Raw genomic sequence first — 12,399 nt, forward strand, 5'->3', positions numbered from 1 at the left:
TCCTTAGGGCCTAGGGCCTTACCCGGCATGTGTCTGTCATAACCCATAAGGTTGCATATAGACGTTAAATATGAATAATAATAATAATAGCATACTATATAAAGATCTATATACAGAGACTAAGACCTATCTTATAAGAAGATAAGAAGTTAGGATCTTAAACTACTAGCTATCTCTATATATCTTAAACAGTTTTAAAAAGTGATTACCAGAGCATCTATACAGAAATTCTAAGCTAAAGATATCTTTATTAGCTCTATTAAACATACTTTCTATTCTCTACTAGCAGCTTAGATAATTAAGAGGTATAACTCTTTATAATTATAACAAATCTATAACTCTTATTCTCTAGATTTTAATCTACTAAACTATACTATTATATTAGACTTCACTCCTTAGATTTTATAGCTTAAATATAATAATAATATATACTAGTAGAACTTCTAGTTATATTTTTAATAAAAATACTTCAGAATATAGAACTAAGATAGATAGAATAAAATATAATATATTACACAATTTTATAAATCCTATTTATTTAATATTATATCAAGATTCTTTATAATAAGAATAATTCTAATAAAAGACTATAATAGAGTAACTATTTAAGATAATTTACTATTTTTTAATATAAATTAGATAATAAAAGTATAAAGAATACTTAGATAAAATACTAAGTATATAGCTAGTACTAAGTAAATAGTAAGTAGCTAATTATACTTAATAAAGCGAAAATACAGACCCTAATTTGGTTATATAATAACGCTGAGCTGCTCAGAGAATATGAGCCTAGACTGAAATCTACTCAGTGAGCAGGACTATAAGCGCCCTCACAAAAGCAGCAGCAGCTGAAAAAGGAAATCCCCACCTGGCAGGAAAAATCAAGTTCGTATAGTGACATAGGTAATAAATCAATTATGCCAAGTAACATATGTTGACTTGAATAGATACAAGTACGTACTTCATCGCTTAAAGATACCGAGTTAGAATGTCGCACAGACCAAAATGTGTCCGTGTATCGTTTGATTGGACATTCATCTAGACACCAATGTTGGAAGTGTCCACTTATACTTGTCAATAGCCGACGTCAGGCAGAGAATTCCATCTCCCCGGTGTCAATGATTAGAGTTATGGCGTTTTAACGCTTATTCTTATTCCCTTCTGACTTTCATAAGATCGCCCCAATATCGGAACATATAGAGCAGTCAATTGCCAAGCTCTCATTCCTTACATGAACGGATGATTTCGACTTGGCCAGTCCTCGACATGAGGAGATTTTGGGAGTCCCCAGGGCKGGTATTGATTTGTGGAGTTCGGGGTTCGTATTTATGGGGAATTCGAGTTGCGTGACCTTTTATCTCCATATTTCCTTTATCTTTAGGGCTAGCGGAGTGTGGAAACAGCCCGTACGTAGTAAGCAAGAATTATGACGAGACTTTGTTCGTCGGCTATTGAAGTTACCCCCACGTGAGACGAGAGACAACGATTGCTAATCCCCCACGGTATTTGCCTCTCCTCAATATCTTCCTTGTTTGATGACTGAAAGTGTGGAGAAATTGACGGGCAGGTTCAAATATTCCACCTCTTTCTCCTTCATCTCCATTCCAACATCCCTGAAGAACATTTTTGAATCATTTATTCCCGTAACAACCCTTTAACCGGTTTTGATCTACCGGTGTACAAGATGACGGATCACAAGAATCAAGAACCAGGCACTTCCCACGTGGAAAGTTACAATGCCCAAGATGTGGTTGACAATGATCTCATGAAACCTACCATCACACATCCGCCACGAATAATTATCACAGAAGCCGAGTCCAAGCTTATCTGCCGCAAGACCGATAGGACTATCCTCGTTGTTCTTATCTGGGTGTATTTCCTTCAAATCCTCGATAAGACCGTCTTGGGCTATGGCGCAACATTCGGTCTCAAGACAGATACCCACCTCACAGGAAACCAATACTCGCTCGTTGGTTCAGTGTCATCAATTGCACAACTAGCATGGCAGCCGTTTTCATCGTATCTTATTGTTCGTGTCCCACATCGAATTCTCATGCCAATTCTCGTTCTCGGATGGGGTATCGCGCAGACATGTATGGCAGCATGCACTAGCTTTAGCGGCTTGATGGCCACCCGCTTCTTTCTCGGACTTTTCGAAGCCGGTTGCCTTCCACTATTTAGTATGATTACTGCTCAGTGGTATAGGAGAGCAGAACAGCCGGTTAGAGTGGCCGCATGGTATGGTACGAATGGAATGGGAAATATTGTGGCCGCTGGACTGAGTGTTGGTCTGTCCCATATTCACTCCGATGTTTTGAAGTCATGGCAGATGTAAGTGTTGAACCATTCTGATTCAAATCATACCGTATCACATTCACATGGTCGCTGGCGTATTAACTTATCGAAGCATCTTTTTGTTTGTTGGCCTTTTGACAATCGCCTCGGTGCCAATTATTTATCTTCTCCTTGACAATGACATCCCGTCAGCCCGATTTCTCAACGAAGAGGAAAAAGTCATAGCCATCGAGCGCCTACGTGCCAATCAAACTGGAGCCGGTACTCGCGAATTTAAATGGGACCACGTATTCGAAGCCATCATCGAGCCCAAAACCTGGCTATTCGTAGCCATGAGTATGATGCTCAATGTCGGTGCCAGTGTGACCAACGTGTTTGGACCTACCATCCTCGCTGGATTTGGCTTCAATGCCGAGAAGAGCAGTTTAATGAGCATGCCGTTTGGCGCTTTACAAATCATTGTCATTCTGCTCAGCTGCTGGCTGGCGCAGAAAGCACACCTTAAAGGTGCGGTCTTAGTAGGCCTGATGCTGCCTGTAGTTGCGGGATTAGCTATACTTTACGTGGTCCCTCACCAGGGAAATCAAGGGCCATTGTTAGCGGGTTACTACCTTTTAGCGTTTTTGTACGGAGGTAACCCGCTTGTCATTTCCTGGATTGTTGGAAACACCGGTGGAACAACCAAGCGATCCTTCATATCGAGCGCCTATAATGCCGCCAGCAGCGCTGGAAATATCGTCGGGCCACTGCTGTTCAACTCCAAAGATGCTCCAGCCTACCACCCTGGTGTTCGAGACTGCCTTGCTATATTTTCTTCGTTGGTGGGAATAATCATCATACAATGGGGAAATTTGCTCTTCCTCAATAAGCTGCAAGAGCGAAAACGTGTGCAGAATGGAAAGCCGGCCAAATTGGTGGATCATTCTATGCAGCAGCATTATCATGATATTGAGGAGAATAATGAGTCGACCGAGGGCCAAGAAGCTCGTGAGGAGATTGGTGACAATGCGTTCTTGGACTTGACGGATCGCAAGAACGATGAGTTTGTCTATATTTATTAGTCACCGATCTCCAACCCATGATCCCTAGATGTTCTCATGATGCATAGATAGTTCTGTTTTCTCTATACCTGTTTGTCAAATAACGGACTTTCCCTGCATTTTTACGACTTTTTGATATGCCCTATAGAATGATTCACGCAGTCTATCCTCGTGAAGCTTCCGCTTTTTGTTCATAAACCAGAATCTTGAATGTATCATACAGATCTGATATGGCTCAACCATCTACAGATATTTGTGAATGATAATCGCAGTAGAGATTAAAGTTTAGGGGTCCTCGGTTCACCAATATAACATCCACAGACTTGCCCTAATCGCCGTCAGATAAAGGTATAGAACCCCTTTTTTAAATTTTCATGGCAGACTCAATGCAAGTCTTGCTGTCAACAAAAAGCGTCCGGAGGATTTTACAGCTCGAGAAAAGGCGTACCCCTATGAGCCTCACTAAACGGACAAAACAACGCGACGTAATCTTGGTAGCTGATAACACTAGGATTCAAGATTGGTTGGGATCTTTAACTTTGATGGAGAAAACAAACGATAACTTGATACTCCCTAAAAGCGTTCTAGAAGGCTCATATGACAAGAATACCTTGAACAGCCCTCGGTTACAGATCTGCCCCACACGGCAATAGACGGATTACGCTCTCCACGAATATGCAATTGATAAGAAGCTTATGAGATCTTGAAAGCTCACAAGTAAATTTCAAGTCAGTTTGTGGGGTATAAAATGCGAGTCATTCGTCTCAACCTGAAAGAATTTTCTAAGTCCACATTTAATTCTATTTTGGCCGCCCATCACAAACCGCTTTCATCGTACACAAATTCGAACGACGTTATCCATCTAATTATCACCATGTCAAGCACAACTACACTCACCGAGACTGCTCCTATAGCGAAAGACTCACCAGGACCTAGTCTCACCGTAATCAAGAATGGATTTGGCGCAGAGATTACAGGTCTTGATTTTACCAACGGCGTGACTGACGAGGCATATAACTACATCAAGGATGCTGTTACTAAAGTAGGGCACACTTGAACCGAGTTTCTCGATTGAAAATCATAGCTAATACGCCGTCCAAAGCATAGCTTTGTAATTGTTCGAAAGACAAATCTCAATGACGAAACTCATATAGAGCTGGCTCGCAAGTTCGGTGAACTTGATGATGTAACTCCATACAACAAAGCCGGTCGTGCTCATCGCTTAAAATACAATGAGCTTTTTGACGTTAGTAATATTGATTTTGACGGGTCTATTGCCGATCTCAGCAGCCCTCGTGCTCAAGCCAACAAGGTATCCAACAATCTTAATCCCGTAATGCCTTCCAGGCTAATATGAGACAACAAACTCACCATCAACAGGGAAACTCCCTCTTTCACACGGATTCCAGCTTCAACCCCCGTCGCGCGGGCTTTTCACTTCTCCTTGCCCATGAGCTCCCTCCTCCCGGTACCGGTGGCTCGACGGCCTTTGCCGATATGAGGGCCGCATACCGTGATTTGGATGAGGAATTTAAAAGCTTCCTCCACGAGAAGAACTTCATAGCGCGCCACTCAATCCTACACTCAAGAAAGTTAGCAGCTCCTGACTGGTACAAGGATATAGAGCCGACTGATCACTTTATGAGCCGCCATCTACTCCTTCAGATCCATGAAAGATCGGGACTTCCTACTATATACCTTGCAAAACATATACATTCTTTAGAAGGTGTGTCGCTTGAGGAGTCCCAGGCTATTCTCGATAGGCTCTTTGAGCATGCGACACAGGACAGGTACGTTATTGAGGCCGAGTGGAAGGATGTCGGAGATATGATCGTCTGGGACAATACATGTACAATGCATCGGGCGATCAGTGGCGAGTTCATGACCAAGTATAGGAGAGATATGAGGCGGGCTACTGTACACGATGATAGCAGGCTGGCATGGGGCTTCAATCCTCATAGCGATGAGCGTATGGGATTACCTTGATTCATCCACCCAGCATGTATTGATATTCTCACTATATTATGATTCATCAGAAGATATTATCTATATTTTAATTACATACTTGACTATTTCTAAGGTTCAACGTTGTCGCGATAGATAACGGTGCAAAACCATTTTGCCTCGACATTTCCAAGGCTACTTCCTAGGTAAGTGGAACACATTCCAAGTACATTACGACGCCCAGAAAATAACGGCCTACGGAACAACCAAATTTTAAGCGGAGTAAGATATAGAATGACTCGTTTCCGATGAAGGTGTCAATTGTCCGGGTTACATTGTTGGTGGACGAAGACCCGATTCCGTTACAATAGCCGTCTATAGCCGACGACTTCCCACTTATTTTGTGTCCCTGAGCCCTTTCCGATTATTCACCCATCTATTACCGAAGAATCAATTCCAAAATGACGGCCAGCACAGGTAAACGGTCTTATCGTGCTTGCCTGCGCTGCCGCCAGCGTAAAGTACGATGCGACTTGTGAGTTCATCCTGCCATCGGAATGGAGGGACCGTGGCTGACCTCTAACCCTTACCAGTGACGGCATCGGAGAACCAAGAAAGGCTCCTTGCGTGTCTTGTCATCTCTCTGGCAATGAATGCATTCTTGCCGACTCACGGAGAGGGGGTAATTTTCGACATAAACGATCACGAACATCAGGAAATTTGGAGACATCGACGCCGTCGTTGAAGAGAGTTAGCACTAACCAAGAGGCTTCTGGAAATGCGTCAATTGATGTGCAAGGACCAAGCCAAAGCCCTTCGTGTGATGTAGACAGTGATCTGGAGCAAGGGCCTCGTGGTGTTTTATCCATGGAGCTCCGCAACCCGTCCGATGCTCTACAGATATTAGCCAGATCTGGAGAGACTCAGACGCCAAGTCCATCACCAGCCCAGGCGGGACATATACAAAATTCAACCAGCATCCGGAATGGCTTCTCTCGTAATGAATCGGTATCAACCATGCAGATTATCGAGGCCCAACAACGACCCCGAACTTTTCCGGCGTTCTTTGAAGACTATGAATTGGTGCAAAGAGGATTGTTGCGCCCGAGTCTTGTCTCCGAGCTATTGTTCACGTGAGTCAATAGAAAACTTGAAAAGTCATGCTATACTAATTGATTCACAGATATCACCAAAGTTATCATCCCTATTTTCCCCTCGTCCGTCCTTCTTTTTTTACACCAGGAAGCATGGAAAAACTGCAGAAGTCGGATTACTTCTTACTAACCGCGATTCTCACTATTGCGTCAAGAGACGAACCTCAACAGACACTAACTCACCGTTACTGCTGGGATCATACACAACGACTTCTGATTGATGTCTTGTTGGCACATCCCTGGACACAGACTCCGCGGACCGTAGAGGGTCTCTTGTTATTAGCAGAGTGGCTGCCCCATATTCAGATACAAGAAACGGCCTCAGAGTCACCAAAAAGCCTTTTCAGTGAGGACAGAACGGCTTGGTCTCTTGTTKGTCTTGCGGTGCGGCAGGGATATCTTCAGCGCTTGGATCAGGGCGCTTTCCGTAATAGTGAGAGCAGCGAGTCGAAAGAGCAGAGTGAACAGAATCGACTGATATGGGCATGTGAGTGTCAATATTACCATCGCCATTTCACGTTATCTATACTAAGACAGAACGACAGACATTTTTATGGCCGATCGACAAATCTCAGTGCGCCTAGGGCAATCATTCTGGTCCCGTGGACCATCTTTGAATGCAAATTTCACAGCCAAAGATTACCCAAGTCTCCGACCAGTTTCGGACAGCGACAGCGAAGACTACGCCTCAGTTTTACAGGCTTCCATGGAATTGATCCAAATCCTCCACAATGCGCATGCTGTTCTCTATTCGTCCAAAGACCGAACCATGGCAATGGTGTTAGAAGGTAACTATGCGCGATATCTCGACGACTTTCGAACTTCTGCTACGACATGGCACTCAACTTGGAGCAGTATCGCCGTGTCTACAAGTATCAAGACGACTTTGATGATCATGTACGAGTATATCTGCCTGTATACCAACGCATTCTCATTCCAGGCTGTTTTGACCCGAGCCTCGATGCCGCATGGTACAAGCAAGGAGCATTTCAATAAACGGCTGTTTACTAATATTTTCTCCGGGGGTATTATGTTATCTCCTGATGGCAGATACATATTTGATGCTATTAGTGCCGCTATAAATCTGCTGGGCTTGGTCAATAGTCTTGACCCATGTCAAGTGATACGATATTTGCCTTCGCGTTACTACCTGTAAGCCTCAAAAGATGAATTATTTATACAAACAATTTTACTAACATTGTTATCAAGATACGGAGTTTACGCAGCAGTACTATTACACAAAGCAGATTGCGCAGGCGCATTCCAGACGGCAGATCAGCGTCAAGAAGTCGCCGCCCTTGCTGGCGACTTTGTGACCGCCTTGAAGAAGGCACCATCCACCGAATCACATATCTGTCACAACTATGCTCGGATGCTGAAACAACTCTGGGATCGACGCGACAGAAGAACGCCACAAAGCGCCCGATATGCCGACGAGACAACCACAACTGATGATATACTTGACACAGGTATGAGAGGCTCTGAGCAGCATATGGCACGAAATAACGACAGACCAAATCGAGACCATTTCAATAATATGCCTCACTTCTTTGGCGCTTCGCCAATGGCGGATAGCGAATCTGGTGGAGTGCCCTCAATTGAAAATTATCTTCTTGGGTCTTTTATGCCGGGAATAGCCGATTTCAGCACGACTGATTTTAGTACTAACCTAGGTCAGGAGTATCAATATGTAACTGACTTTCAAAATTGGCCAACCAACTGAAATTGCTCCTTGGGTACATATTTGAGTATTATTGATGTGTGAATGGAGCTCAAAGTCAACGAATTGACGCCATGCATCGCATTTTGCATTCTGGCGTAATTTGAAATGTTTTATATATCGTTTGATCAACCTTGAAGCAATTCAAAGGTAATCATCACTGATATCTTACATTGATTAAGCAACAATACTAAAAAGAAAGGGTTTCCAGCACCCGTAATAACCATCCAGAAGCACAATCTCAGCTCCAACCATGTAGTCAAAAAAGCAAACTGGTGTATCTAGTGGTCCTCCTTGACAATATCAGCCGCCTTCTCTGCTACCGCGAAAACAGTTGCTTGAATGTTTCCCCTCGGCTCTAACGGAAAAATACTGGCATCCACCACCCTCACATTGGAAGTGCCATAAACCCTCAACTTTGTATCTACAACACCTCCATCTTCACGAGGAAGCATGGCACATGAACCACTAACATGATACATTGACAGAACCAACTCCTTGCACGCTTCTTCTGCTTTATTGAGGTCTGTAAGTCGTTCGGGGGTGTGGAGACGATCACCACCCTTCTTAAGCATAGAAGCTAGTGGTTCGGTCTCTGCGATTTTCTCCATGAAGATGGAATGACGGGCATGAAGTTCTAGGTCCACTTTATGGCGGAGAATACCCTCATCAATGACAGGAAAATCCTTTGGATTAGCAGACTTAATATGCACCGATCCTCGGGCGAGTGGATAACTCAGTAGCGAGACAAGACTGATAAACAAACCGGGATGGCTCATGCCAAATATTCCCTTTCCACTGGGACCTTCGCGGGGGAGTAATTGGAACGGAGCGAGAATGTATTGAGCGGTCGGCTCTTCCGGATCTTTGATAATCTCTTTCAGAGCCTCGTATTGCTTTGCCAGAGCTGGAGAGACGTTTTGAGGATCGATTGAGTCAACGAGTTTCTGGCGCTCCTTGGCAGAAAAGTCGGGACATGGGAGGAAGGCTGATACCAGACCTACCATGCCCAGAGGACCAGAGCCATCCTTCTGGTATGCTGCCATTGCGGCAGCAGCGACTTGAGGATCGCGTGCCATATCACCCGAAGGCGTACCATCCGCAACTTCGTAACCAAAGGAGACAATACCGTGATCCTGCAGATTCTCACCAACATTTGGGTTTTCCACGACCACATCAATACCGTGCTTGTTCAGAAGCCTTACGTCGCCAATGCCTGATAACTCTAGGATCTGAGGAGTCTGGGTTGCACCAGCGGCGAGGATGACTTCTTTATTGATGCGGACTTCATATGATTCCTCGCCTTGTTGGACTTGAACAGCGGTAGCAATTGCGGGACCATCACTTTCCTTCTTAAATACAATCTTTTCCACTAATGCACCAGTGAAAATCCTCAGATTCGGTCTTTGCTTCACAGCTTCGGTCAAGTACGCCGCACCGGCATGACTTCGCGTGTGAGTGACAGGATCAATAGCCCCCGGCGTCACAAACGGTCCCGTTCCTTGCCCATTGATCGGATCCCCGTTTTGCGGATAGCCCAGGTTCTTGAGGGTATCAAACCATGCACTATGAAAAGGCATATACTCCTCTCCAAACGATACCTTTACGGGGCCATCGATACCCTGATCCTTTTCGTCGAATTGCATGCCATTGAAAAATTGACGGACTTTATCTGATGGTGCTGATCCTGTATGAAATTTCCGGACGTAAGGTACGAGATCATCCCACCCCCAACCGGGGTTACCTAATTTAGCCCATGCATTCAGGCCGATTTTGGATGGCCAGACGATCATGCCCATATTGATGGCGGAAGAACCGCCTAGAGTGCGGCCTTTGGTGACTAGTAGTTGGCGGCCATTCAATTGTTCCTATATTCGCGTCAACGAGCTCGACAAGGCAAGTGAGTTTGTCTTTTCTTTTTGTTTCCGCTATGCATTGTCGAGGACACGCCTTTTGAGGGTACGGCTTGCATGAAAAAGCAAAGTGTAAAAAACATTAAATACCTGTGGAGTAGATATAAAGTTCCAATCAAAGTCGTTGTCTTCATATGTCGCAGGCGCAAGACCCGGGACCATAATACGAGGATCATTGAGGCGATCAGTGCCAGCTTCAAGGACCAGTACACGAATCTTTTCGTTTTCAGTGAGGCGATTGGCGAGGACCAGGCCAGCTGTGCCTCCGCCGACGATGACAATATCGGCATCCATCGTGGTTGAATATCGTTATGGTCAGTAGCCTATCATGAAGAACCTAATCCCCTTAGCTCTCGTCGAAGTACTAAGGTGAAGCCAAACTACCTTGTTAGATGCGAATGGATTGGTTGCTATTGTGAGACGTGCAGCTTTCAAATATTAATTATCATGTACTGAGTGAACAGCTGCCCCGCTAAGCATAGTCTACTGCTCTCCATATCAACCCTCGACGACCACTAGCGAGTCACGGACGTAACGGATAACGTGTGACAAAACAACCGACAAACAGCTATTTGACTCGCGGATAGCGAATTACGCGTCCAGACCAGACAGGGGATACTCGTGGGCACCAATTGGATGACATCTTGTTGCATGAGGCAAGTCTAGAAACTAAGTCTGCTGCGTTGTGAGTCTAGTTTTCTGGCCTACGCTCATTAGTGTCGGTTAGGGGCTTGGATAAAGCATGATCCTGGTCACCGAATATATGCACAACCATGTAAATGAGGGCACATTTATTACCATTGAAACACAGCAGAGTACAAATATATGCATATTAGGAGACCGAGATGACTACTTATAAAATATATTTTCCGTATTATAGATCAAGGGTGCGTGCTTCACCTGGAGAAAATGTCTTGCAGCATCAACCTTGCTAAGCAGTAAAGGGAAAACCCGTTCAAAATTCAAGAACAAACACAGTGCCCTGCCATTATTTGGCCCGAAAGGTAAAAACAGCACACAATTCGCTGAAGGACGTGCCTAGGTAAGTGAAGCACTACTCTTTACTGAATGTAGGTACCGAAAAGATTGGAAAGGCCCAAGAGTTAAAACTTAAAGGTCCCCCAGTTTGGCCAATTCTCATTCTCACGTAATAGTCGAACCTTTCCCGGCCCCCTATACCCTACTACGTAGTCTTTAATCAAATCCCATTCGTGTTTGATTAGGGTAGGCATTATGGAGAACGACCGCACGGCGTCTTTAGTTCGCTTTAGCTTTGCATCGCGAGCCGTCCCTAATCTATCCACGAGGTTGAAATCCAATCAGATGCAGCAGACAATATAGTGTGTTGATTCGGTCGAATCAAAATGGTTTAACTACAATAAGACAAGAAAGAACGACCTCGGAAGAACGGTTGGCATGAATCATGGATTCCTTTCCAGGGGCACGTGCAGCATACATCTAGTATGCGAACTGAATCATGTATGCTTTCTCTGTGCTTAAATCCTGTGGTGGGACGAACTCGACCTTATTCGATTTATACAGTTCTTCGGTTTTTAGAGCTAGAATACTTATTTATACGAGAAACTTTGACTAGTTAGGCGCAATTCTAGAAATTATCTCGCCCCTACAGCCAAGATGCAACAAGGTAAACAAAAGCAAAAACCTAACTAGGGCCGGAAATAGGCCGAGGAACTCAATCCGCTTAGTACGTACCAAACTTACTTTTGTTAGTAGACTTTTTACAGGGGGGTTAAAACCCAATCTATTCTGCCAAACATACCTGCTACCTAATCCGGTCTTCTCTTTTTTAAATCTGGAAGACCAATTACGGCTTGATTCTTAGACAAAGGAGAACCCTTACGCTAAGACGGTAGGGACGGGAGCCTGAACCCTTGAAGCTCGCACTAACAAGGTTACTGGGCTAGACCATAGGAGAGTCAAAGTCTCTCCAGACAACTAATAGAATAGTAGAATTCTCAGAAACGAGATACGTATCTAGTGACCCATAGATAATCACAGGTCAAACACGGGACATTGGACAATCCTTTCCTGCAAGAGGTAATCCTTCATAAAAGCAAGACAAGGTTTATTCACTAGATCGAGGTCTGTCGGTGTGTCTTGACAACATGGACGACCACTACGAGTACGTACATAGCCCATACTGAGATCCAGGAAAACCCAGACTTTACGGCCCCATCCTTGCACTGTTCAAGACGCCGAAACGATTCAAACTCGCATATGGACTACTCTATGAGCGAATATTAAAATGAATCCTTTCGCTTTTGGCCTTCGTCGCAATCTAAGTTGCCTCCATAGTCAATGTGAACGAACCA

The 12,399-nt window shown here is 44.3% G+C and overlaps 3 protein-coding genes across 3 annotated transcripts; 2 read left to right on the top strand and 1 right to left on the bottom strand.

Moving 5' to 3' along the window:
* Positions 1-1,684: 1,684 nt before the first annotated feature.
* On the top strand, positions 1,685-3,356 carry BHQ10_010233 (uncharacterized protein; the record flags this gene model as incomplete). The annotated part of the gene is made up of 2 exons (XM_040872841.1): positions 1,685-2,331; positions 2,408-3,356. The coding sequence occupies 2 exons, from the start codon at positions 1,685-1,687 to the stop codon at positions 3,354-3,356; spliced, it is 1,596 nt and encodes a 531-aa protein (XP_040738735.1).
* An 853-nt stretch (positions 3,357-4,209) lies between these two features.
* On the top strand, positions 4,210-8,156 carry BHQ10_010234 (uncharacterized protein; the record flags this gene model as incomplete). Its single annotated transcript, XM_040872842.1, has 7 exons — positions 4,210-4,377; positions 4,438-4,647; positions 4,716-5,304; positions 5,995-6,412; positions 6,463-6,920; positions 6,979-7,585; positions 7,643-8,156. 7 exons carry the CDS (start codon positions 4,210-4,212, stop codon positions 8,154-8,156), a joined length of 2,964 nt encoding a protein of 987 aa, XP_040738736.1.
* A 278-nt stretch (positions 8,157-8,434) lies between these two features.
* BHQ10_010235 (uncharacterized protein) lies at positions 8,435-10,360 on the bottom strand (the record flags this gene model as incomplete). Its single annotated transcript, XM_040872843.1, has 2 exons — positions 8,435-10,021; positions 10,157-10,360. The coding sequence occupies 2 exons, from the start codon at positions 10,358-10,360 to the stop codon at positions 8,435-8,437; spliced, it is 1,791 nt and encodes a 596-aa protein (XP_040738737.1).
* Positions 10,361-12,399: the final 2,039 nt, after the last annotated feature.

Source organism: Talaromyces amestolkiae (assembly GCF_001896365.1).
Source record: "Talaromyces amestolkiae strain CIB chromosome Unknown scaffold31.1, whole genome shotgun sequence".
Taxonomy (NCBI): Eukaryota; Fungi; Ascomycota; class Eurotiomycetes; order Eurotiales; family Trichocomaceae; genus Talaromyces; species Talaromyces amestolkiae.